At 36.7% G+C, this 25,900-nt stretch overlaps 4 protein-coding genes across 9 annotated transcripts; 2 read left to right on the top strand and 2 right to left on the bottom strand.

The window, feature by feature from the left end:
- Window positions 1-62: 62 nt before the first annotated feature.
- Window positions 63-5,775, bottom strand: LOC103431864 (probable LRR receptor-like serine/threonine-protein kinase At1g67720). Of its 4 annotated transcripts, none has more exons than XM_017331342.3 (14): window positions 5,638-5,775; window positions 4,769-5,306; window positions 4,102-4,613; window positions 3,867-3,996; window positions 3,205-3,276; window positions 3,044-3,112; window positions 2,873-2,944; window positions 2,682-2,750; window positions 2,413-2,585; window positions 1,972-2,340; window positions 1,814-1,879; window positions 1,549-1,735; window positions 1,327-1,459; window positions 63-530 (listed from the first exon to the last, which is right to left on the bottom strand). In XM_017331342.3, the coding sequence occupies exons 2-14, from the start codon at window positions 5,221-5,223 to the stop codon at window positions 201-203; spliced, it is 2,637 nt and encodes an 878-aa protein (XP_017186831.3). In that variant the 5' UTR covers window positions 5,224-5,306; window positions 5,638-5,775; the 3' UTR covers window positions 63-200. The 4 variants fall into 4 exon arrangements, with proteins under 4 accessions (XP_017186831.3, XP_008368257.3, XP_070671179.1 ...); XM_008370035.4 differs by having other exon boundaries at window positions 5,431-5,657; XM_070815078.1 differs by lacking the exon at window positions 3,205-3,276.
- Window positions 5,776-10,483: 4,708 nt separating this feature from the next.
- LOC103416562 (E3 ubiquitin-protein ligase AIRP2-like) lies at window positions 10,484-12,596 on the top strand. Of its 2 annotated transcripts, none has more exons than XM_008354810.4 (5): window positions 10,484-10,733; window positions 11,127-11,289; window positions 11,406-11,463; window positions 11,554-11,791; window positions 11,916-12,596. In XM_008354810.4, the coding sequence occupies exons 1-5, from the start codon at window positions 10,651-10,653 to the stop codon at window positions 12,121-12,123; spliced, it is 750 nt and encodes a 249-aa protein (XP_008353032.3). In that variant the 5' UTR covers window positions 10,484-10,650; the 3' UTR covers window positions 12,124-12,596. The 2 variants fall into 2 exon arrangements, with proteins under 2 accessions (XP_008353032.3, XP_008353031.3); XM_008354809.4 differs by having other exon boundaries at window positions 10,503-10,733; window positions 11,112-11,289.
- Window positions 12,597-17,730: 5,134 nt separating this feature from the next.
- Window positions 17,731-21,863, top strand: LOC103416563 (two-component response regulator ARR11-like). Of its 2 annotated transcripts, none has more exons than XM_008354811.4 (5): window positions 17,731-18,063; window positions 19,152-19,304; window positions 19,404-19,790; window positions 19,940-20,016; window positions 20,436-21,863. In XM_008354811.4, the coding sequence occupies exons 1-5, from the start codon at window positions 17,937-17,939 to the stop codon at window positions 21,603-21,605; spliced, it is 1,914 nt and encodes a 637-aa protein (XP_008353033.3). In that variant the 5' UTR covers window positions 17,731-17,936; the 3' UTR covers window positions 21,606-21,863. The 2 variants fall into 2 exon arrangements, with proteins under 2 accessions (XP_008353033.3, XP_008353034.3); XM_008354812.4 differs by having other exon boundaries at window positions 17,820-18,063; window positions 19,943-20,016.
- Window positions 21,864-21,878: 15 nt separating this feature from the next.
- LOC103416564 (protein WVD2-like 7) lies at window positions 21,879-25,642 on the bottom strand. The gene is made up of 9 exons (XM_008354813.4): window positions 25,269-25,642; window positions 24,222-24,794; window positions 23,758-24,138; window positions 23,597-23,655; window positions 23,400-23,471; window positions 22,995-23,091; window positions 22,810-22,887; window positions 22,556-22,666; window positions 21,879-22,410 (listed from the first exon to the last, which is right to left on the bottom strand). Exons 1-9 carry the CDS (start codon window positions 25,323-25,325, stop codon window positions 22,225-22,227), a joined length of 1,614 nt encoding a protein of 537 aa, XP_008353035.3. The 5' UTR covers window positions 25,326-25,642; the 3' UTR covers window positions 21,879-22,224.
- Window positions 25,643-25,900: the final 258 nt, after the last annotated feature.

Raw genomic sequence — 25,900 nt, forward strand, 5'->3', positions numbered from 1 at the left:
TTATGCTCTTCGCGCTTGTTTTTATAAAAAAACTTGTACATTTAATATTGAAACGATCCAAATTTCTAATCCTTGATTCGCCACTTCATATATATCGTGTAAAACCAATAATTACAATTTTCAAATGAGAAAGAAAAGTAATGTTGGTTGGTGTTAAAGTGGTGAAATGTCAAAAGAAAGAGCGTTCATATATCATCATCTCATCTGGCTGATGGGACTAAACAATCCTTGGACAAATCAGGGCCCTCAATTTCCAGAAAACTTGTTAGCAAAGTTTTCCTGGAGGGTTGTGCTTTTGAACTGCTACTGCTGGGTGATATTTTCTGGTTGGATTCACTGCCCTTTTCAATCTTCATAGCATCTTGAACGGCTACGATTATCTCCTGCATTCTTGGCCTCGAAACACCATGTTGCTCAACACACTGGATTGCTACTTCAGCAATTCTCCACATGGACTCAACTTTCACACTTCCTGCTAGGATAGGATCTATGATGCTTTCAACATCTCCTTTAAGAATCAAGGATCTTGCCTGCAAAACAACAATTTTGAGTGATTATATGGTGTGTATAAAACGAAAATTCTACTATGTTCCGGTGTATGATATACACGGGATGAATGACACACTGGATGTGGAGCCAAACATCCAAATGTCAAGAATCAACCAGACATGGATGTCGGTTTATCATATACACCAGAGTATCCTAGAAAATCCCGCGCATATCAACCGGTCATTGAATTTTTATTCCGGAAAAATTAGCAAAGCCCTTGAATTTATAAACCTGCTTTCAATTTGCCCCCTGGGCTTTCAGTTTGGTTATGAGTTCCCTAATCTTTCAAACGCACCATTTTGCTCCCAAATGTCAAATTTATCACAGTTTCCGTTAGTTTTCTTCAAATGGATTGACGAAAAATGCCTTTAAATAGACGGAAAACTTGACAGTTTGAGAGTATTGGCACATTTTTATGGAGGTGGATTGTTTCACATTTCCATACTCTTTCCATCTCTTCTTGTTTGTGTGGTTACGGTTAAGCCACATCAACATTTTATATTGATTTTTTTATAAAAATAATAAAACAAAAAGTAACAGGAATATAAAATATTAACCTGGCTTAACCGTGATCACACAGAACAGGAGGAGATGGAAAGAGTATGGAAATGGGAGGGCAGACAATCCACCTCCCATTTTAATAGATTATGGAGTCTCAAAACGAAATTCAAAGTCGAGAGGAGTAAACCAGAAGAAGGTACTAAGTTCAAGGGGTACTGCTAAAACTTTCCATATACATTTTTCAGACATGTTTTTTCAGTGAATCAGAAAGCATACCCAGTGAACAATGTTCAACTCAGAACCAAAGTCTTCTGTTGAAACTGGCTTTTTTCCTGAAATCAGCTCCAAAAGAACAACCCCAAAACTATACACATCACTTTTCTCAGTTAATTGCTGACTAGCATAATACCTGCATCGGACGATTAACATGGCTGATTAAGTGCATACAGGAGAGATTGTGAACATAATTAATTTTTCGTATACGAGTCATGGGCTTACTCAGGATCAAGGTAGCCTACTGTTCCCCGAGCCACGCTTGATAGATGCGTTACATCCTCTTCTGCTTGCCTAGACAATCCGAAATCTGACACTTTTGCTCTCATGTTTATGTCTAAGAGAATGTTGCTTGTTTTCACGTCCCGGTGGATGATACTAGGGTTGCAACCAGTGTGTAAATACTCGAGACCTATACATATTAGTGTCAATAGCATGCACTTGAAAAATGAAGTATGCATACATTAGTATCAGAAGTTCCCTCTTATACCTTTAGCTGCATCTTCTGCAATGCGAAGGCGAGTTTGCCAGTCTAAGTGCTTCTGGGTGGTAGAACCTGTTGTCACCAAATTATGTCATGGATTTGGATGAAATTGTTAGAACTAAGAACATAAACTCAAAGAACAACTTTTTTATGAGAGTGTAGACCGTGTATGTGATCGCGTAAGGTTCCATTGTGCATATACTCGTAAACCAGAATGCATTGATGTTCTTCTTCGCAATATCCAGTTAGAGGAACCAAGTTCCGATGATGAATACGTGACAAGAGTGCTACCTCAGTTACAAATTGCTTATTCACGTGGGTAGATGATTCTGCCATCATTTTAACTGCTATCTCCTTTCCATCTTTCATCTTTCCATAATATACAGACCCAAAGCTTCCTTTTCCAATTCTTTTTGAAAAGCTGCTAGTCGCTTCTTCCAGATCAGGAAGAGTAATGTAGCAAGCTATGCCTTCATCCATACGAGAAATTGAATAGCCAGTTGAAGGCTTGGTGCTGGCACGCAGCGAGTCACCTGATGCACAAGAAAAGATGTTACATTGCAGAAATTGTGAACCGCACAGCAAACAGATTCTTGCGTACAAACCTTTTCCATTACTTCTCTGAAAAGATGACTTTCTTTGAAGATTACGCAATATCAATAGAGTCCCTAATAATAACAAGGATACAGTTGCAACTACTCCAACAGAAATTCCAATTATCAACTTGAAATGCTTCTGTTTTCGTTCCCTCTTACGTAGTCCAATATTATATTCATATCTGCATGATGAAATAGCATATCTGTCGATAAGTTTCTAGGCTACGATATATTGTCATGTTTGTTGCATTGCATAGATCAGTGAAAAGTAAACTTACTTAAATGTGATTTTCCCCCTTAACAGTCCTGCCGGAATTTCCCCACTGAAAGAGTTGTTCTGTATGTACCTGCCACATAACATAAGGATTTCAGATAATCAGATTACAGCATTTCCCCACAACGGAAAATGTTCAATACTAATCCAAATGATACATGGAAGTATCCAATTCACAATCCAATGGCTACTTACAGTTCTTGTAAGCTTGGCAAGCTAGCCAGGTAAGAAGGTAGCGAACCACTCAATTTGTTGTTCTCCAGATGCCTTCCAAGTTGGCAAAATATGAAAGAAATGCATCATTGAAGGAAAAATATCTTCTCTGAATTCAAATATGTAAGTTTGGAGAAGATTTGAAGATCTTACAGAATCTTTAAATTGATAAGATTACTGATGTCAGGAAATTGTCCGGTAAGGTAGTTACCACCCAACCACCTAAGTGCACAGAAAGATAGATTGCAAGCAAACTCAATGTAATGATTAAAAAAATACAAAGGCGTGCATCTTTAGAGGATAATAGCACATACAACTCTGTCAACTCCTGCAGGTTTTTAAGCTCCACGGGGATTTCACCCTTCACATTCTGTCCTGATAGGTCACTATACCACAAGTTAGAGGGTTCCGTAAACTTAAAATGCTTAATATCTGTAGAGACATTTGATCAATTTTTAAGTTTTCAATCAAGACGAAATTTTCATGACCTACATTGTTTTAATTGCAATAGTCCATTGATGCAATACCTTGCACTGTTTTGTGAAAAAAGGGGTTTTAATAGACATCCATCGACAAACCTATAAGCAAGCAACTGTGCTGAATGAAATAACTAGTGAGTGATATCTTCCGGTGTGATGTTCAGAAGTGAAGATGAAGATCTGATATTTGAATGCTTGATGCAGAAGCAATTCTGTCAATGAATTCAGCTTTTGTATATCAGCACTGCACCATAAAAGGTGCTTTTGATGAACATTCAAAGCTAACTAATTCCATGACTCTAACTTTGAACCATTCACTTAGCGTCTACAAATTTCCTTTTGATTTGTATATTTTCTTTCAGATGGTTTTGCATGTTTCAAGTTGGTTGCTGCAATATTCAGTAAAATTTGTTGGCAACTAAGTATCCTAGTATTGAATAGCAATGTAACAGAAATCGACATGAAGCAGAGTTGTTGCGAAGGTATGAAGAACTTACATTTTTGTGATTCTTGGTGGTGCTGTGGAGCTACAATTCACCCATTCCCACGGAGTTGGAGCACAAGGATCACCTTCATCTACTGATAGACTTTCAGCAGCCATGAAGTGAAGCACATTCAGAACCGCCACTACCAATTAAAAACCAAGCATAGCAATCAGCTCATCAATGATAAACCGCATCCAATCTGATGCAAACTTTTTTTAAATAAACAACACCAAGATCATGGACTTACAATCTCGCCTATCGGTCTTTGCAGCAATTTGAACATATTTACTTATCTCCATTGCATTTAGAAGCGGCCCTCGCGTAGAATCAGGGGTCCTAACAAAGGCAAATGATAGAACAAACTCCAGACTCACATTCATGTAGCTCGGCTCATAAAGCCTGTAGTCCCCATTTGCATTCTCAGCGATATTTACCACTGCACTATTATAGTCAGCCGAGAAAGGTTGCTCCAACTTGAATTTCCGGTTCTCATTTGCGCCTAAATCCTCAATTTCTGCAAAGTAAGCATAAGCTCGACCCATTCCTGGGAAGCCATCCAGATTTAATCTGTAGCTCAGCACTCCCTTCGTGCCAACTACCGCGGTCTGTATTACTTTAACAGGCGGGTACTCTCTACTCCTTGTGTCTACATCCCTTGATGTACTGATTCTTTCTGTACCTGGTGCCACTCCAACCAAATAATTCTGCCTTTTCACAAGATCAGAATCCCAAATTCTGTCATATGGATCATCCGGGTACCTGCGAAAAACAATAAATTCTCACTCAAGGATCAAATCACTAGATGCATTATCCGAACCAGCCTAATTCTGGTGCTCAGTTCTGTTCGTCCAATCCTCTATTACCTAATGCCTTTAAAAAAAAATAAAACATCAACATCCAATCTGGTTTTCTACCTTATAGCATCTTTGCTTGGAGCACCAAAATTCACCCTAGCTGCAACTTTCAAGAAAAACTCATCCTCATAGTCCGTGGCATACATTGAAAGATTCAAAGGCCTCAGCTCCAAAGTCGATATAAACGGAAACCCAGTTGTTGCGCAACATATACACACATCGACAGAATCCGACGAAGCCCTAATGATCATCTCATTCACATATGTTCTTGAAACATAAAAAATAGTCACGGTTGCCCACTGCGTGGCATCCAAGTAAAGCTCGAATTTCGGATATGTGTCTTCACTTTTGAGACTGCCGTACTGAAATGTTGCCCGGACTAAATACCTCCTCCTCTCCACAGTGTTCAATGTATAGCAGTACTTCTTGCTGTCTATGGGAAAATCCCTGCGTCTCTGAAACTGCAACAAGTTTCCATTAGGGTTTTCGACCTGGACTGATTTTCCCTGGGACATGAGTCCCGCGTCTGAAATCCATGCCAGTCCAGTGCTTGTGTCAGCGTAGTTACTTGTCCCTCCACAATCTATGCTCACAAAATCTGCATATACTCAATTCAAACATATCGTCAGTCTGAAAACCAACAATTCCTAGCAAAACGCATGCGTCTGTAATCATGAAAATCTCTTAAAAATCGGTAATTAAATACAGAAAAAATCACATACCTTGAACCTGGGAAATAACAGATGATATAAAGCAAAGATAAATTATGAACAGGAAGAATGAGAAACCCATTTGATCATTTCATGAGATAAAACAAACCATTTTTCTATGTTTTTTCCAGTGTTGAGAATTTGTGTTCATTCATTTGATGAAATCGAAACTGATTGTAATTAGGTTAACATGTTTGTCTAAGCAAGGGGTCCACGCACCTTTCACTTTTTTTATTTACGAGTCTGCAATGTTCATCCACGTTCGTTTCTTTTTATCAGATTTTTGGAATCTTAGAAAATTAATTTCTGGTTTCATTTTTTGGTTTAGCTTTATATTCACTTTGAAAAAGAGTACCAAAAAAAGTCATTATTTTGCGTTTTAAAAATGATTTGGCGGATGAGCTGTGTTGTATGTAGATTTTTTAAACAATGTCTTGAAATACATGCGTGGCTTCAAGTCGTCCCTCTAAAAAACTTAAGTTGGTACACAAATTACTACTGATTTTTCTTGTAACTAACGATTGTAAACCAAATTATGATGTTGCATGTTTATATGTCGTGTTGCTGCAGATATGACAATGTGGCCAAGACTGACAGATGACACTTTGATTTGTTGCTATCAGAATTTTTATTGCTTTTGTTCTATTTACGTACAAGTTTGGTTGACATGCAAGTGTTTCTGGTTCTGCAGAATTCACTGTGTAAGTTGTAAGTGCCACCACCCTACCACTTACCACTTGCAATCCATTGTTGTTTCGGGTCTTTTGATATGTTCCAAATAATTAAAAGTTGGATCTATTTCAAAAGTTAAAAGTCATTAAAAATTTGACTTATTTCAAAAGTAGGCCTATAAAATTGAACATATTTCAAAAATTTCCTTGTTTTTTTTTTCTATCGCCACCAACAAAAGCATCAATAATCAATCTTTTGTAATACCTACGAGAAATGTGCGGTTGAGATTTTGCTCTTTGCATCAACGGTTAGGATAAAAAGTTTTGGGAGAAATTGCACGAGACCTGCTAACTGGTTGGTACCCAAGACAAACCCCAGGAGAGATAAATTCACCTAAGAAATTCTAAACTACCTATTAATCTACAAAAAAAATAAATAAAATAAAATAAAAGTTATGGGCAATATAGTAAATTAAACACAAAATAGTTTTCTTTTCTTTTTTCACACCCTCGCAGCTAGGTAACCATATTAGTTGTCTTCATTTTCTCTTTCACGTTTTTTTCTCAAATAAAATAAATTTTTAGTGATGAAATAATCATCTAGAAACAGTCAATCGTTAAAAATATGAACATCCTAATCTTTTGAAGTCGTTAGCAAAATAATTTTGCAACCATTTTTTGTATTCTTTGTAAATTTTATTTTTACAATTTTATTAAGCACATACATAACATGTGTACAATTGTTAGTACATGATAATGGTAAAAACCGATTGAACCATTCAAACCTGTTAAACTAAAGGGATGGTTTGATTTGAATTTCACACTAAAAAGTGTAATCTTAAACTACCTGAACGAAACTACAATCATTTGGTTTGGTTTCGTAAGACCCCTTCCTAAACAGCCCAATATTCAATTTAAGGTAACTGTCATATATGTAAGAAAATTTAGTTCCTTTGTGCTTGTTTAATTCTTGAACTATATCAAATTGTGATGGTAATGTTGATTCAGTTGTGATGTGAAGCATAAACTGAACTGAATTGAACTCAACTCAATCATGCACACTTATGTACATGTACATATTCAGAGCAAATATTACAATTAAGTATGCAATCAAGGTTATCAATGACTTCCAATAATGGTATCGAGTACACATTGAAAACTATAAAGTCAAAGCATCAACACAACATTAATAATATTGAGACACATCCTCATTCTAAAAATATTGTGGTTAATTGTAAGGCACAAAAATACATAAAATTTACTCATAAATATAATTGTGAACACGGAAAATTCCTGAAACGAAAGAGACAAGAACAACGCGCACAAACAAATATTTGTATTTGATGATGATTTTGGGTTACAATCTCTCTCTATTTTGATCATCTGATTCGATCTCCGTAAGGTGTTGATTTGTGGGATGTGCGATTGATCCAAGGGCCGTTGAGGCTTGATCTTGGATGAACGAGGATGAACGGATCTTCAAGGGCTTTTGGGCTTGATCTTGAAGAATGGTGATTGATGGATCTTCAAGGGCTTTTGGGCTTGATCTCGAAGAACAGTGATGAACGGATTTCCGAGGGCTTTTGGGCTTGAACTCGAAGAACAGTGACGAACGGATCTTCGAGGGCTTTTGGGCTTGATCTCGAAGAACAGTGATGAACGATGAACGCTTTCTTCAAGGGCCGTCGGGCTTGATCTTGGAAGAACGATGAACGAAGAACGCTTTCTTGATTCTTCGGGAACCTGGATGCTTGAGAGGTTCGGAGTTTCAGAGCTTCAGAGCTTCAAGAGTTTTGCCTAATGATTTTTGGTTCCTCCCAAATGAATGAAATGGGCTTGTATTTATAGAATTTTCCAAGGCCTAATTTTGAATATAATATCCCAGATGAAATAAGTCGTTTCTGCCAAGTGTTGACACGTGTCCTATTTGATGACTTTTCCAACTCATTTCAATTTTCGTTTAGTCACACGCTACGTGTAAAATTTATGTAATACATGAGCGTTGATACTTTGATTTATCGGTCAACATTTATTTACCGAAATTTCGATGTCTACAATAATCTATGAGATTCATAAAGATGTAATTGACAATTTGCCAAAGCATATATGATCATCATAATAATAAAATAGAAACTTAACCGGAATTAGGATGAAAGCCATGACGAATTAGAATTTAGCATCTTCAGTGAAAGAAAAGGAAGCAACATTATCAAGACTTGATGGCACTTGCCTTAAAATTGGCTTTTGCTGTCGCTTACAACGAATTATCTTTTCTGACATCCCTTTTGGACCAACTTGTCTCCAGCTTTTCTCAAGTTTGAAAAAGGATGAAGATGATGACTTCATGCCTTATTTTTATCTTGGACACGATATATTTTTTGTATGTGGAAAATATAAGTGGTTGAAATTTTTTTTCAAGTATTTATCTATTTATATTATAATACTTAATATCGGGTCGTGTTTTTTGATCTACTGAAAATCTCTCTTTGGACACATACATTGCAATCCCTGATGGTCTCCCCCATCTCTATCATCACTAATAAGTTAATAACAACTCAAAAGGTAGATCATATATATGTGCATTATTAATATTAAAGTTTAATATTTTTTTTTAATTGTAAATGTATCAAATTCGATTTACTTGGATGACTAAAACGCCTATAATGTCATTATATAAAAAATAAACAATTCGTACTTAGCATTATGGTCTACTGATAGTCTTCTTAACTTGTAAATGACAGGTCTTAGGTTCGATTATCGCCAAAGGTGAATTTGAACTACATTATTGCTAGCACATTATGAGGCTAAACATATCCCCTTCCCCTTAGTGTAGATAATATTGTTTGTTCAAAAAATAAAAAATAAAAACAATCCAAGGGCAACTTTGAAGTAAATGGAAATGCTTTTCAAAGAACATGCGTTTCTCTAAAAGAAATTTTTATTTTTGTGCCAAAGTATTTTAAGAGTTCAATTATTATAAAACAATATTAGCACTTCTAAAAGAAATCTAACACTTAGTACTACGGTCTAGCGGTATTTCTCATAACTGGTAAGTGAGAGGTCTTAGGTTCGATTATTGCCAGAAGCAAATTTGAACCACATTATTGCTAGCTCATTGTTAGACTTAGATCACTACTTGCCCTTAATGTAGATAATATCGTTTGTTCAAAAAGAAAAATAAACCTAAGCAAAAATTAACATAGATGAGAAGCCAAATATTTTCCATGAGAAATTAATCCGTTCTCAGTCGAGTAGATGGACGTAAGATCACCATTTATTGTGTACTTGCTGTTGCAGTCTTGGGAGGCGTATCAAAGCAGAAGATTTCCTCTACATCTCTATTGGACCCGGTTTCCAAGTCTAGGCTACAGCACAGAGTAGCAACAAAATTTAAAGGCCAAGCTCAGGATGGGCTCAAGTCCATTCTAAGGGTCCACTATATTTGACACCTAAGCTTGGTCACTATTCATTACTTCTGACCCCACACACTAAACACGTATTTATCAATCGGGTCGATTGTGTATTCAAATATACATCAACGACTGAAAGTTACTTATGTTCGCATTGCTAGTTCATGCAAAGCATAATTCAATTTATTGTGGCTGTGTTGTGCACAGCACAATGTGGCTATTTTGATACTAAGAGTTAGAGAGTAATGTTAAGGATGTGTTGAAACATCTCGTATCGATTATATTTTAAGGAAAATAATAGTTTAAATATTCTAACTTCACACCTAATGGATTGTGCAGACATAATTATTAAGTTGGAGATAATATCAGTATTGTTGAAAATTGAGCTTTGGCCATGTCATATATGAGTGAAAATATAGTTAATTTTCAAATACATAATATTAATAAATATAAAATAAATACATGTATAATAATACTAGTGTATTAATACCATGAGTATTGTTAGGAAAACCATATATTTATACCACATTGGTGTACCATCACATGTGAGATGAATATAATCAATATCTAATAAATTAATTAATTGATGTGCCATGTACACATAACTTGCAACATCAAATGATACATAAATGTGGACGGAAAGTTACCAGCATAGATATAATGAGGAGCTTAATACTTTGATTAATAATATACGCTAGTACCAAAAGTGGGTGGTTTTATTCTTTGACAACATTGATTAAGGAGGACTTTAATCCAAAGTATCGATTATCAAAAGTCAGAGTTGGTCTTGGAGTTGGATGGAAAGGGCAAGTAGGAGCCCAAACCTCACTAAGTTGATAAAATAATGAAAGAGAAGTCATCCCTTTCTTCAAGTGTGAAAAGGTTTGATCACTAAGCAAAGCCTCTCTCTCTCTCTCTCTCTCTCTCTCTCTCTCTCTCTCTCCTGTTTTTTACAAACCCCACCATCATATGTCTCCAACCTCCAACATAATTCACCAACAAAAACAAAAACCAAACCAACTCCACCCAAAAAACAAAAGTCTACTCTTTTCATCTTATCCCCCACCCTCTTTCCTCCTTTTGTGTTTCTTCTATTTCCCTTCTCTCTGTTTTTCCTTCCCAAAACTCAAAAGTGAGAAGAGAAAGAACATATGTGGCAAGCTCAGGCCTGCAAGTCTTCTTATGGAGAATCCATCAAAGCTCTTGAAGCTGATATCCAACATGCCAATACCTTGTGAGTCTCTGTTTTCTCTAAAAATCTTCTTCTTTTTTGTTGGTGTTTATTTCTTTATGATCAAGTTTGGTTCTTGATTGGTGATCAATCAAAACTGTGGATAATCCATGTGCATTTTCCTTTTCTGAGTAGTTTGTTCTGTTGGGTGGTTAATTTAACTGAATTGTGGTTGTTGGGTGGTGTTTGTCATTTGAGAGAGAAGGTCAAGTTTGCTGCTTAATTTTCCTTTTGGCATTTAAGTTTAACACTGTTTCCTTAAGGCTGTTTTTTAGGTGAGAAACTCTCCAGCTTTATATACATTACTGCTTTTATGTTGCCAATTTACACCCAGATGAGGTTCAAATATATTTTGATCTTTTTTTTTCATTGGTTTTTGAGATGGGATTTTTGCAGGGCAGCTGCTCTTCCTGGAGATTATGATGGGAACTGTATCCAAATGAGATTGGCTTATAGCCCCTTTGCACCTTTCTTCCTGTATCTCATTGAATGGATGGATTGTCGTTGCACTGATATACTTCCCAATTATTTAGGCCTTCACCACGTCCTTGTATACAAGGTGGGCTGCTCTCGGTTTCATGCTTTATTTGTTATATTTCGTGGTAGCCTTGCCTCCTGCAGAAAGAAAATCTTTTGTCGCCTAAAGACCGAAATTAAGCTTATGATATTGTACAGGATGGAATGCCTTCGTTGTCCTCCAAAGAACAGGTCGCCACTTTAAGGGAATTTTATGGTATGCTATTCTCTTGTTTGCTTCTTATTAAAAACATACTCGAAAAATTTGTTTCGACATCTCAGTGCATTTTGCTGGAAATCATTGCAGCTGTAATATACCCTTATCTTAGACAACTCGAAGGTGAATTTAACGAACTGGAAGATAATAATAATAAGAGAAGCCGATGCACAGATGTTTTGGGCAGAAAGAGGATGGAAGACCGGAGGAAGCATTCGGATAAAGATCTAGAGAGAGATGATGAATGTGGGATATGCATGGAAAACTGTACAAAAATGGTGTTGCCCAACTGTGGACATTCCATGTGCATCACCTGCTTCCACGATTGGTATGATCAATTTCCATTTTCACTTGTTCACTTATTAACGAAAACTGAAAATCATTTTACTTACCTGTGAGGTGATGATAGCCTGTGGAAAATATATATATTCTGTAATGTGCCTGAATTGCAGGAATGCAAGATCGAAATCCTGCCCTTTTTGCCGCGGCAGCCTAAAGAGAGTTAGCTCCAGAGATTTGTGGGTTCTCACTAGCATCGGCGATGTTATTGATGCAGTAACCCTTGCGAAGGAGAACCTAAGACGTTTCTATCTTTATATTGAAAATCTACCTGTTGTTGTGCCGGCAACACCTATTGTGGTATATGATTACATGCTCTGACTCACAAAGGAAGAATGAAGTTGCAAGTACACAGATTACTCGTTACCTCAATGTATATATAGTTTAATATAGGGAAGTTCTATGTAAACTGCCATGGTGAGTTGACGAGCTGTCTCATGGTAGCTGTATATAGTCAACTAAAATACCGAATGCCTGTTTTCAGACGATAAGCAGGTAGCTTTGGAGAATCTTGAGCTGCATCTGGCAGCATCCTGCCCGTCTCCAATGACCAAGACACCTGCAAGTCTCTGGCGGAAGCACCAGATATTCAAAGATTAATATGTATAAGAGGTAAGCTTGGCATTCAACTCAGCTTTTTGAAAACTGAGTGTTGGAATGGAAGGCAATTCATGGTCTCTGCTCATTACTTGATATCTCTTATAAAATAATGAAAAAGTTCACAAAAGAATTATTTTGTTAAGAATGTAATGTCACGATGGAACTTCATTTTAATGAAATTTCATTATATACGAGTTTTAAGTCTCCGGTGCATTAGAGATGGCGTTAGTAGAATCATAGGTTTTACTTTGAATAAGATTAACCTTGAGGGAGTTGGTTATGTGGCCAGGATTTTTTTTTTAAAAAGCAACGATCCTGAGCTTGATTGTGCTCCAATCCAGCTCCAGAAGCCGCCACCAGCAGATTTTCCCCGCTGAGCATCGGTAAGTGTAGGACTGAAGATTGCCTATACCGTGAAGATAGCCGAATGCTCGAAGAGGGGATACCCTTGTGCCAGAACAAACGCATATCATACCCTCAACAGGAAGCAAACTACTATGCCTTCATTTTAAATCATGCTGTTTAACTTCACTGGATGGCTTGAATTACCTTGAACTGCATCCTTAAGAGACCTGGTTGAGTAACTTCTGGCACAGCTAAACCAAGTTTGTTTTATGTAGTTGTTGGCATGCAATATTCCTATCACAGTGATCTGCCCAACAAAATTAAAAAGGAAAACTCATGGTGAAAAAAAAAATCAGTATAGTAAAATTGTGCTAAGGCCACAAAGTTTTAATCATCGTAAATACACGAGTAGAAGTTAATATTAGTGAATTGGTAATAATACATGACAATTAGACAATGAATGCCCATTTATCAAAATGTCTCATCATTTAGGTTGAGCTTCTGAACCTTTGGGTCCAAAAATCCATCAAACCCATTGCTAACGCATCACGTGGTGCCTACACACAGGTTTAGACATACAACAACAACAATCATAAAATCTTATCCCACTAAGTAGAATCAGCTGTATAAATTCTACTCGGATATTCTCATTCTTAATCCTATTTCTTCTCGTGTACCCATACATCCAATGAAGCATTATCATCTTCACTACACTCATTTTTTGCATATATTGCTTTTAGACAACCTAACATTCTTTATTGTCGACAAGTTTAGACATATGAAAAAAATTTGAGCAAGTCAGCCGAAATTTGAATAGTTAGACACTTTCACATGAACACGATCCCATCTGTATTCGAAAAAGGCATACCATACTATTTTGCGAGAGTAACTTGACCAAATCCTACCGAATTTTTTTTCCAAACATATTCTCAGAGTGGTTGCTCATTGTATTCAGCACCAGGAAAACTAATGAAAATGGTTTGAAAACTTTGAGTTTTAACTATAAGAACAAAATAAAGGGTAAAGTGAATTGTACCAGGATTGACTTTTTAGTATAAAAATGTGATTTTTCATTAAAGTGAAAAGTACCAAGACATTTTCGTTAAAGTTCTCTTCAGCACCACAACAACAGTTAAAGGGGGGAGTAAAAACAAAATAAAAGATTAAATGGGTAAAGAATAGGGGAAGCATCATAGGAGAGCATAAGGGGCAGAGTCATATTCTTTTAACTTTTAAATAAACAAATAAAAAGGCACTCCACTGATAAGAAGTTGCAAATGGGATTCATCCTCCCAATTTGTTAGTCACCAATCATGCTCACCCTCTCTTTAATTAATTTATTGTAGAATTTCTAAGTGGGCATTTCCTTTTAGAGCCATTGAGTTTTTATCTCTTCAAAGTCCTTTTCTACCTCCCACTCTCCCAAAAGTATGCGTTTAGAGGCTTTATAAATCCTCAAAGTTTTTGAGAGTTGTAGGAGAAAAATATTGAGGGTTAATGGCTCACCCACTAGTTAATGAGGTTCAAACATGTATTTAGGCTGGTGAGTCATCACGATAGTGGTTTTTTGAAGGTTAAAATGCTTTTGTGAGTCTTTCCGGTCTTTGAAAGAATGGATTGTCGTGACAAAGCCATCAACTAGTCCAATTTTTAAACTGTAAAAAAAAATGTATTTAGGCTCACTCCACATGGCAATTATTTGCATTTTTGGATATGTCACATCTCAGCCCCGGCTCCCACCACATCCCGGGCTCGACTCTACTGTAGCATGATATAGTCCGCTTTGGGCCCCGACCACGCTCTCACGGTTTTGTTTCTGGGAACTCACACGAGAACTTTCCAATGGGTCACCCATCTTGGGAATGCTCTCGCCAGAACTCACTTAACTTCGGAGTTCCTACGGAACCCAAAGCCAGTGAGCTCCCAAAAGACCTCGTGCTAGGTAGAGACGAGAATGTACATATAAGGCTTACATGATCCTCACCTCTCGGCAATGTGGGATCTTACATGATACACAAAGTGGAGGAAGACTTACTTACAATGAGAATATCTCTGACACTGCGACTATATTTTAAACAAAGCATGCACTGTTGTGTAATAAAATTAAAAATGCATGATAATGTATGACTGACTTGAGATATTGTTGTAGTGTCATTCATTATAAGTATAACAATAATGCATGATTAACTTGGAAGACTGCTATAATGATATAAATCGCCGTTTGTTATTTGTATGCATGATAAATGCTAAGGAGACTCTCTTAAAAGTATGACTCTGTCACCTCATATTTTTGGCACAATATTTTCTAATGTTAGCATGATTACTGACATTAAAGTGTGAGGTGACAGAAAATCCATAAAAAGTCTCACTTTAAGAGAATCTCCTTAGCATTTCTCTTGTATATGTACATGTGTCTCTTTCACAAAGTGTGCGAGGAAATCTTGTTCTTGCTGGTCAAGAAACCTAATTAAGTGATCATTGGCACAACTAAAACCATTCTTTTAAATGGAGTTTCAGAAAAGATGCCACTTTGTTTTGCACCAATGTGGAGCAAATGGCACTATCCTAGCTTCAGTATTTTTCTGCTTAGGTCATCGTGGCCTCAATTAACGATGATGATTAGCCTCCCTTAATCTTAAATATTTCAAAAAATCTGCAAACTCTGCCAATAATTTTTTCTTAATCAGAATCCTCTTATGTCACTGACTGTATGTCATCCATCTAGAGGCCTCGTTAGCTATTGGAGTGAATAGAAAATAGTTTAAGGACTAATTCTTTTGTTAAAAGTTAGATGTTCCCTCGAGATTAGCATCATGCAAGTCGTTACTTAATTGTGATGTTAAACTTAATAGCAACGTTAGGTAAACTAATATTTTAAATTAAATTTGTAATGATATGATGTGTCATTAATAAGAAATAAACACGTTAATCAACATTTAAGCAATAATTTGATCATCAACAATCAAGACATATAATTTACAAAATTTAATTTAAAAAGTTAATCTCACTAGCATTACCCTAAACTTAACGAGGGTTAGAATCTCTCTAATTTCAGGTTTAAAATATGACAAGAAACAAAGACTGAAAACCACGCGCTAATGAGATGGAGACAAAATACACTGTGTAAGCTGATGGCTAATGTCACTATAAAATGTAAACAAACAAGGATGTTTTTGTCCTTCTCTTATTGATTTTTAGTTCTTTAAACACTTATGGGTCCATTAATACTAGTGAAAAATCATAGCAACAGACATTCTTACCTGTAAGGGGGGAGACATAATCAAATTACGTAATGAGTAAGTAAGTCAGATGATACATGAGATAGATAAATGAAGATATATATCGACTATTACACTCAAGTTTTTCTCTAAAAGAAGATACTAAGGTCTTGGCCGCGACTGATTTTCGGATCGCACAATGTGCCATGGTGCCATGCATGCATTTGCCCAAAAAAATTGACTTTACCCTAAGTACTTAAAGATACTTTAATTATATGCATTATTTGTTTAGCAATGACATTAAACAAGTAAATTAAGAAAAGGGGTTTCCCATATGCTTCCATTTCCACTGAACGATTTGGATAATGTGTAATCAGACTGGTCTAAAGAACATGCATGCCTTACAAACATTGGTTGAAAGAATTAAAAGGTCAAATTTTGTGAGTTTGGTACCAATTGGGTTTCAGCTGTCTTAAAGTTCATATGGTCTTGGCATTTTGTCCAACCACTACAAAAAAATGCTTCAGACAACTTTTCATCTTTGTCTCTCAAATGCATTCCACCTGTCCTCAAAACCTTGTTTTGTTTATCCAACATGAGGTGCATTTTAGCTCACCGCCCTTAAGAGGTTGTATTATTCTCCATTCTACTTATAATCGTTTGATTAGTTTAAATTTTGAGATTTATTTTAATTTACTACACAGATCTTGAAATTTAAACTTATCTAATAATAATAAATAGAGTGGTGAATCTCATCATAAAGGCGAGCAAAAATATTCCCATCCAACATGCATGAATTCATATTTTTGACCAAAAGCAACAAAAACATTACTCCAAATTGTTCTATCACCTTCCTCTCATGGTCTACAAGAATAAACAATAGCTTTTTTTGCCCAACAAAGAGGGAGGCTTTGCCTTTTATTTTCTTTCTTTCGGCCTTGAATACACAATAAACTATTATTGCAAAAGGATCTTAGGTGAAGAGTAAATAAAGGAGTCCTTACACGTAAGATAAATCTGATAAAATCACACTTTAGTATGCGGTTATAATATTTCGTGACTTTAAATGCATCGAAATATATATTAAATGAAATCAATAAAGGAACAAGATTTGTTTTTTTAAATCTCACTCGTGCATTTCACTATAACGTGATATTGAAGATATTAGTCTGTGATTTGTGTTTGAAATTGATGCATTAAGCTACCTATGTGTTCTTTACAAGATGCCCTTGTTCATTCAATCATTCTTTCACAAAGCATATTCACTCCCACCTTTAGATTCTACTTCTTTTATCTGGTTAACCCAAGATTCTACCCCCAATTTTTCATAATTATTAACATGCTTTGATCTTTCCCATATATTCTTTTTGGATACCAATGGTAAGACTTGTTTATCTTTTATTCCTTTTAATCATATAACCCAAGCATATATTTTTAACCATATTAAAAAAATACAACTGTAGAGACTAAGCAAACAATTGACGATTGATGAAGTATACTTGATTGCTTAGTGTCCTTCGATTTTATATGATTAAAACTTTGTCACGTGTTCTATTGAAAAACACTAAATGAAAAATAGATAAAATATAAACCACAGTACCTGTTTAATGTTCCTCGAATTCTATTGATAATTAAAAGTTTATAATTAATTTTATTTTGATTAAAAAATTTAGCAACTCATTCTATTTGCACATTTCTCTAAATATATTTTTTGCCAACCCAAGAAAAAAATGATTAGAAGCTAACGTGAACCACAGTGACTGTTAAGCCATCCGGCGCCAAATATTCGTTGGTTCCTCTCTCTCTCTCTCTCTCTCTCTCTAAAAAGCATTGCCATAAAATCCAAAGAAAGCCATTTTTTAAATTTGGAGACACTCTTAAGCTATATAGTCTCATTCGAGCTGTAAGTCCCCACTCTGCCCCCTTCCCACTTCAATCTCAACTCTTCCTTCTTCCTTTAACTTTTTCCCAATGGAGAGTAGCTTCTCTTCTCCCCGGAACGATTCGTTTCCGGCTGGCCTCCGGGTCCTCGTCGTCGACGACGATCCCACTTGGCTTAGGATCTTAGAAAAGATGCTCAAGAAGTGCTCCTACGAAGGTTAGTTCACGCTATCTCAGTTTTGTCACTGTTCCCCTATTTCAATCATTCTTTAAAGTTCCAATTTTTACACTTTTTTTCCTCTACTTTTTTTTTCTGGAAATTCATGGTATTTCCGAATGTTTTTGGCGTTTTTGAGATGGGTTTCTTTAGTTGTGGTTTAGTTTTGGTGGGTTCTTACTTATCAGTGAAATTTCGATCTTATTTGGTAATTTGAACAACTGGGTTTGTTAAAAGCAAGGATTTTTAATCTCCCCAGAAGCAGCAATTTAGTTGTCGAATTTTCGATTTAAGTAAATGGATTAGCAGAATGATCAGGGTTTAGTTGAGATTGAGTATTTGATTGTCTTTACAGGCTGCTAGGCAGGAGGATAATGTGATCACTGTGCAATTGGGAACAAAGTGTACTGTTTCCTTTATTAGTTAGTTTAATTAAATACTAATTATTTATTATTCTATCGAATATAAGTGCGTAAAGTTGATCGATTTCAAACAACTGGAGTGTTCTTTGGTGCCTCTGGTAGTGGACTTGCATAATTATTACTCTGATCTCTGTATGGACAACTTGCTGCAGTTAAATACTGTCCAAATCTTGCTGTCATGCTTGGATTTCTGGGTTTAAGTGCCATGTAGTGCATTTTCCTTTCGATATTTGTTTCAACTACGCTAATCAAAGACCCATTCTAGCAATCTCTTTGTCTTTGTAATACCTTAACATACTTTATGATCCTTGCTCAATCAAATTTTTTGTGGTACTTCATATGTGGAACTGAAGCAGTCTTACAGTCACTGCTCAAGATGCATAGCTTTACAGTAGTTACTTTGATTATGTTGGGGGAGATTCTTATGCATGATTACTTATACATGATCTAAACAAGATAGAGAAGGCTTCCATTCACAATGCAGTCCTTAAAAACACCCACTCGTTTAGAAATTAAATTCCGTCTGTGTTACAGTTTTTTTTTTTCCGACTGTTAGACAGGATGTTTTGATCAGTTTGAAAATATAATCAGCTTTTCAATGATAACAGCATCAAATTTTTCATTATTTCTGATGGAATTTTCCTCCCTCTTTTGTCTGTGTTTCAGTGACTACCTGTGGTTTGGCAACAGAAGCTTTATGCTTGCTTCGTGAAAAGAAAAATGGATATGACATTGTAATCAGTGATGTGAACATGCCCGACATGGATGGTTTTAAGCTTCTCGAGCATGTAGGACTTGAGATGGATCTTCCAGTTATTAGTCAGTACTCCGCCATTGACCAAGAAAGCGTTGTCTTCAAAAGCAAAATGTCTGTCACCACTTAATTTCTGACTTATCATATCCATTTTACTTGTGCAGTGATGTCTGTTGATGGAGAAACGAGTAGGGTTATGAAAGGAGTTCAACATGGAGCGTGTGATTATCTTCTTAAGCCGATAAGAATGAAAGAACTACGTAATATATGGCAGCATGTCTTTAGAAGGAAGATACATGAGATAAAAGACATTGAGAGTCATGAAAGCCTCGAAGGTATTCAGCTTATAAGAAGTGGATCAGATCAGTATGATGAGGGATACTTTCTTAGTTCAGATGACCTCACTTCATCGAGAAAAAGAAAGGATGTCGATAACAAATATGATGACAAAGACTTTGCTGATTGTTCATCTACAAAAAAAGCTAGAGTTGTTTGGTCTGTAGATCTTCATCAGAAATTTGTAAAAGCAGTACATCAGATTGGATTTGACAGTAAGTAAATTCCTTGCTTATAAAGCTAGGTTTTTGGATCAGCATCATGAACCATAAGTCTGAATACATTTTGTGCTGCTTTTCAATGATATCGCCACCAACTTTATTATATTTCTACAGAGCGATGATGTGTAATGTCTGTTTGGCAGAAGTTGGTCCGAAGAAAATACTAGACCTGATGAACGTGCCTTGGTTGACAAGAGAAAATGTTGCTAGCCACTTGCAGGTAAATACCTCACTGTTTAGTTTTCCTGATAACATCTGAAACACTTACCTTGTAGGATTTGTACACCGCAATACTCTCATTATGGTAACTTGGTACCCAGAATACCTTGCGATTGATAATTTCCTTATGCAATAATATGCATATATATATGTATATAATATGTAGACACACACACACACACAAGTATAGTGACAACACACATTGCTCCCATTTCTTTGATCTCAGTCTGATTTTCAAACTTAAAATACGTATGAAGAAAGTAGTAGATAGCTATTTGAAATTAGTAGATCACTATCTTCTTATCACTAAAGTAATGAAACTCAGTCTCTCTTGTAACAAAAGGGGTAATAAAAGCTAAAGTGTAATACATAGTATGGTTACATTGCATGCTTATTCTCACTGAGAAAGTTCCTGTGCAGAAGTACCGGCTCTACTTGGGTAGGCTGCAAAAAGAAAATGACCTTACATCTTCTTTTGGTGGGATGAAGCGTTCCAATTCTCCCTCAAAAGATGCTCAAGGAAGTTTTGGCCTTCAGAACTCGATCAGCATTCAACAAAATGATCTTGCACATGGCAGCTTCAGAGTTTCTGGCAATAACTTAATTGCTCAGTGTGTGGATCCGAAGAGCCACGAGGGTGATGCAAAGGGGATTGTTTCAGAGCCTGTAGCAGAAATTAAGAAAGGTTCGAACGGAAATATTCCTGATTCTCAAAAGACCAGGAGTTTACAGATGGTGGACTTCAATAATTCTTGTGTAGAACCCAAAAACGGTGTGATTGGAAATGTTCCTGATTCGCAGAAGATCAGGATTTCACCACTGGACTTCAATAATTCTTATGCAGAAACCAAAAAAGGTTTGAATGGCAATATTCCTGATTCTCAGAAGATTATGACTCCGCAGGTGCGCCCCAGTCATTCATTTACATCAGTAGAATCTGAAGTAAACTTCACAGAATTTGAATCCACTATCCGGACAAAGTATTCTTGGAACGAAATTCAATTGAAAAAAGAGCAGAAGCCACTTATTCAGTTGAACAGTGGATTCAACAAGCCACCACTGTCCGGTCCACACAACCATTTCCAAGTTGATCGACTACAATCAATTCCTTCCATTAGTCCAAGACCTTCTATCGTGGAGGGAGATGTAACTGGCCCTGCTAAGAGTAAGCCTTCGTACTCTGAGTACATAAATAATCAGGGTAGCCAAGTAAGTCCAACAATAAGCACGGCAGACTCCTTTCCTGATCAAATCAAGAGCTGTGTTGTAAACCATCAAGTTTCTGAGACCATTTCCAGTAGTACATCAAACATGAAGAACCAGGGCTTCAACTTGAGTAGCGTTACTGATTTGGAATCCGCCCAAAGGAGCCTAATCGTGGGAAGTGCATCACCTTTTGCTTCTTTGGATGACGACTTTCAAATTTGTTGGTTTCAAGGTGATTGCTATGGCATGAATCTCGGACTTCAAAACATAGAGTTCCCGGAGTACAATGATCCTGCACTTATTTCTGAAGTTCCTGCTCACTTGTACGATGCACTGAGATTTGATTATCCATGTGACGTGACCCATCAGAATATTCTGTCATAGATCAAGGTCTATTCATATCGTGATATGCCCCTGCGCCGGCACTCTTCTTCTGCGCAATTCAACGAAGAATGATCTATATCTTTTTCCGTTTTGGTAAGCCAACATAAGTTGAGTATCCCAACTTAACGAATCTGGATATTATATCTCTGACCGGTTTGGATTTGAATGTCGAAATGTTTACAATATGAGTGATGCAAAACCCTAGCATAATAAGCTTTCTTGTTTAAATTTGATGAGATGTGCACTAGATTTCTTGTATCTTTGCCAGAATGGTTTTCTTGTCGAGTCTGTACCTCCGCATAAAACTCATCGTTCACTCCTCACAAGTTATGAAACGAAAAACATATGAAACTAACAACTGAGTCAAAAATAAACCCTACAAAAATGAAAGATAAACCCTACAAAATTTCACTTCTAACTGAAAGACAGAATGCCCCCCCTTCCCCGAAAGGAAACCAATCCATCCTCGCATACTTATTTTCTTACCCCATATTTCTTATTACAGAAAGTAGTTGCAGCCCTTCTGGGCAGTAGCCGGCCTTTTCCCTTTCTTTTCGATCAGAGGGTGTCAACCGGCTGAGTCAATCAATCTCCATGCATATTCCTGCGCTAGACACCCTCAACTCTGGATATTGGGAGGAGCATTCTCGCGAGCATTCTTTGAAAGAGAAGGCACCGTTCGATTTGTGCTCACATTATATTTTTGTGTGACATACTTGGAGCTGTGAGAATTGACCGATGGTCGAGAGCTTGAGTCCAGAACCTTGCTGACAGTAGAGTGTCTCCCAAGTTTTGGTGACCGAGACTGTATATGTCCGCCGTTAATAAAAGAAGATACATTAGAGGGATAAAATGGAAAGGTTATTGCAGTAGAAACTTTCCAAATACTATTGAAAGCCTTCACTGCATGCTCTAATACAAATACAAAGTTTGGAACAAAATGTGTATACCTTGTTCAAGTGATCACTTGGAAATTGTGATGCCGATGACAGATCTTGGTTTAGTTTCGCTTTTAAGGCAGTGCTGTGGTGCAGTTTATTAACATCCCCCACTGCTTTTTCCTGCATAAAATTTTCTTTCTTTTAAGTAAACTTTCAAATGGTTTGATAAAGATAAAAGTACATAAAACGTTACAGAATTCAACTCGCATTGCAAAACTCGAAAAAGAAGAAACCCCTTGCCAATATTTTCATAAGAAACTAACCTTTTTATTAGATTTCAGTTGCACCAGGTCACGTTCAGCCTCCTTGGCATTTTTCTTCTCTTCCAGCCTCTTATAGAACTGGTGCAGCAAAAGAAGAGACTTTTCTCTTAGCAAAGAAACCCTAAAATATTTAATGAACCGTGGCACGATAAGGAGGGAACTAAAAATATAATATCGATTCTTGCCTCTCTACGCTTTTCTGCTCTTTCTTCACTCTTCAATCTAAAAGGACAGGATACAATAGGGGGTCGTGGTTTACTTCCATTTGCAGTAGAAGATTCGCTGCCAAACAGAAAGGCGTAATCATAAGTTTATGAAAATGTTGGTTGTCCCTTTGAAATCTAGTGCACTAACTATTTTAGTCCAATCAGAATACAATCCAGAACATTATACGAATAAAAGTTCGTAGAGTTTGTTAAGTAAATCTAAAATTAACAGAAAAAGAGTTATCAGTTCCTGAAAAAAAAAAAAACAAAGTTAAAAATAGAATAACGCCAATTTTAGGTAAGCACCCCAGAGCATAGATATAAATAAAAGATGAAATGAACATAAAGAAAAATTCATAGGCATGTCAGTAGCAAAGTTCTTACTCTTTTGAGGAGGATATCCACTTCCCATCTGCAATTGGTCCAGCTACCGACTTATTAAGTAATGTTTTCGCCCTGGAAATAATGTAATTGATCACATAAGTTAGAGTACTCAATGCATGTATAAATAGCAGAAATGGTAAGGGCGTATGCAATGGACTGAGACATTTTGCGAGCATGTGAAGTACAATGCAGAATACCTTCTATCTTTGGACCATGGGTCAACTGAAGACTGCATCAATACCCCGCTAACAGATGCCTTAAGTTGGCAAAAGAATATTCTTATTAGAGGTGTCACATTAGACACACAAATCAAATGAATGAAGAAGAAAGAATAACATTAAATGGTAAGAACTCATACCCTAATAGCAGTTCGTCGAGAAGCTGGATTATTCATGGAGATATTAAGTGTAGTTGTAGTACTTCTCGAATTTCTAGTCTTCTCAACAATTGGTGAAGTTCTTTTACTGATTTCACTTTCACCACCATGAGAAGTGAAATGCTTTGACATGTGGAGAGATTTTGCAGTTAAACTCCTCTTGTCAACTAAGTCTGATGAAACCTTCTTACCCATTTGAGTGGCATTTTTCCCGTTTATGGTTTGCACACGAGTTGCTTGTTTGGCAGGAGGCGATGGTACCTTGGGTGGTCTACCTTTGGTGGATAACCTTGGGGAAGAGTTCATCAATCTTTTCTTGCTCACTGAAGCAAGATTCTCCTCACCGGCAGCTTCCTGGAGGATCTGTGAGATGACAACAGTTTGTGCGGTGAGAAAAAGTGATCAAGCAATACAAGAGTCAAAACAGGGCAAAACCCTACAATTACCTTATTTGGCATCTTCTCTTCTAGGGTGGCAACAATCTCATTTTGGTCTTTGCCATTTTCAAACCGGTTCGAGATTTCAGCGTGAATAGAATTTTCCAAATTAACACTTTCTTGAATTACCGCCTCTGCTCTGGCCACCTTGGCGGTATCCAGTTGATTCCCTTCAACAATTTGATTATGGCCATTCACATCAGCTGAGTATACTTCTACCTCAGAATTTGGAACAACATTTTCCTGTTCTTTATCAACAACCATCTGGCTCCCTCCATTCACCGAGTCTATGTCCATGGAGGAGCTCTCGTAATTTGCATACATAGTTACTGATGACGCTGTAACATTACAGGCACCAGCATTTGTCAGCTCAAGCAAGGCTGCTGCTTTCTCAGCAGCTTTTTTCTTGTAGTGAGCTTCAAAATAAGCTTTCTTCTGAGCAACAGATCCGGGCTTAGAGAACTTCTCGACTTCTTCTAAGTAGTGATTGTGGGAAAACGCAGACCATTTCTCCCAAGAGAGAGGTTCTGACATATACCTACCAAAGGAGATCGATTCTCCTAGGCAACGAAGGGGGTCACCCTGCAATGAAAAGCACATCACAATTTCCTCATTGAATTCAAAATCCTACTCGTAAAAACGTAACAAGTCCATCCAAACACAAAATTCAATAATCCAACAAGAACTACCGAGATACACATATCATCTAAACCACCATGAAACTCTCTCTCTCTCTCTCTCTCTCTCTCTAACAAACTGAACGAAACCAAGAACTGAAGGCATCCATTGAAAAACCGCCTAAACTACAACACTACGCGCACTTCCTCCCCTAAAAATAACAAAAGGAATAGCTCTAACCAAACCATCTTAATCCACACCAATCTGACCCAAGTTCTCAATTTTTCCCACGATTTCTCAGCAGCCAAACAAACCGCAATGCGATTAAAACAAACCAATCGGATCAAGACCCATCAAAGATATAGAGAAAACAAGAAAAACCCATGAATCAACTTTAAGAATCAAAGAAATGGAAAATTCTGCGGAAGGACGACTGACCTCTTTGACTTCAGTAGGGTCGGAGAATGATCTCGTCAGGCAGGCCGATTCACCCATTTCAGCGTTCTTGCCTTCTCCTCCAATGGTGTCGTTTAAAATATGGCTAGAAATTTGAATTGTGAATTAGAATTCAAGAAAGGCGCCTTATTGGGTCCATTCCATGTTTGGTTTTACAGTTTATACCCCGATAAAATGTGCAGAAAATGAAAGGTTTAGAGAGAGAGAGAGGGGAAGGGAGTGTGGGTTTTTGTTTGCCTTTAAAGTTTGGGTTTTTAGTTTCTTGTTGATTTTCTTGGATGGAGATGTCTCTCCTATTTTCTTTTCTTGGAAATTTTATTTATTATTTTTTCACTAAATTGGATCAACACCTCAACGTTCATATGAAAGCAACAACCTTTATTTGTATTGGAGTGTGATTCGGGACCCATTAATTTGAAAATTAAAGCTTTATTTCCAACGTCTAGTTCCTTTTTTGTTGACCATTTTTATTTATGGCAAACATTTCTCAAATTTTGTTATAGAGAGAATTTAACAATTTAATACAAATGATAGATACCACGGTCTGCAATTTTCTTTAATGTGGTACGTATCATTGAGTAGTATGAAAAACAAATGTTTGAAATAAAAAATAG

The sequence above is a fragment of the Malus domestica genome, chromosome 16 (assembly GCF_042453785.1).
Source record: "Malus domestica chromosome 16, GDT2T_hap1".
Lineage (NCBI taxonomy): Eukaryota > Viridiplantae > Streptophyta > Magnoliopsida > Rosales > Rosaceae > Malus > Malus domestica.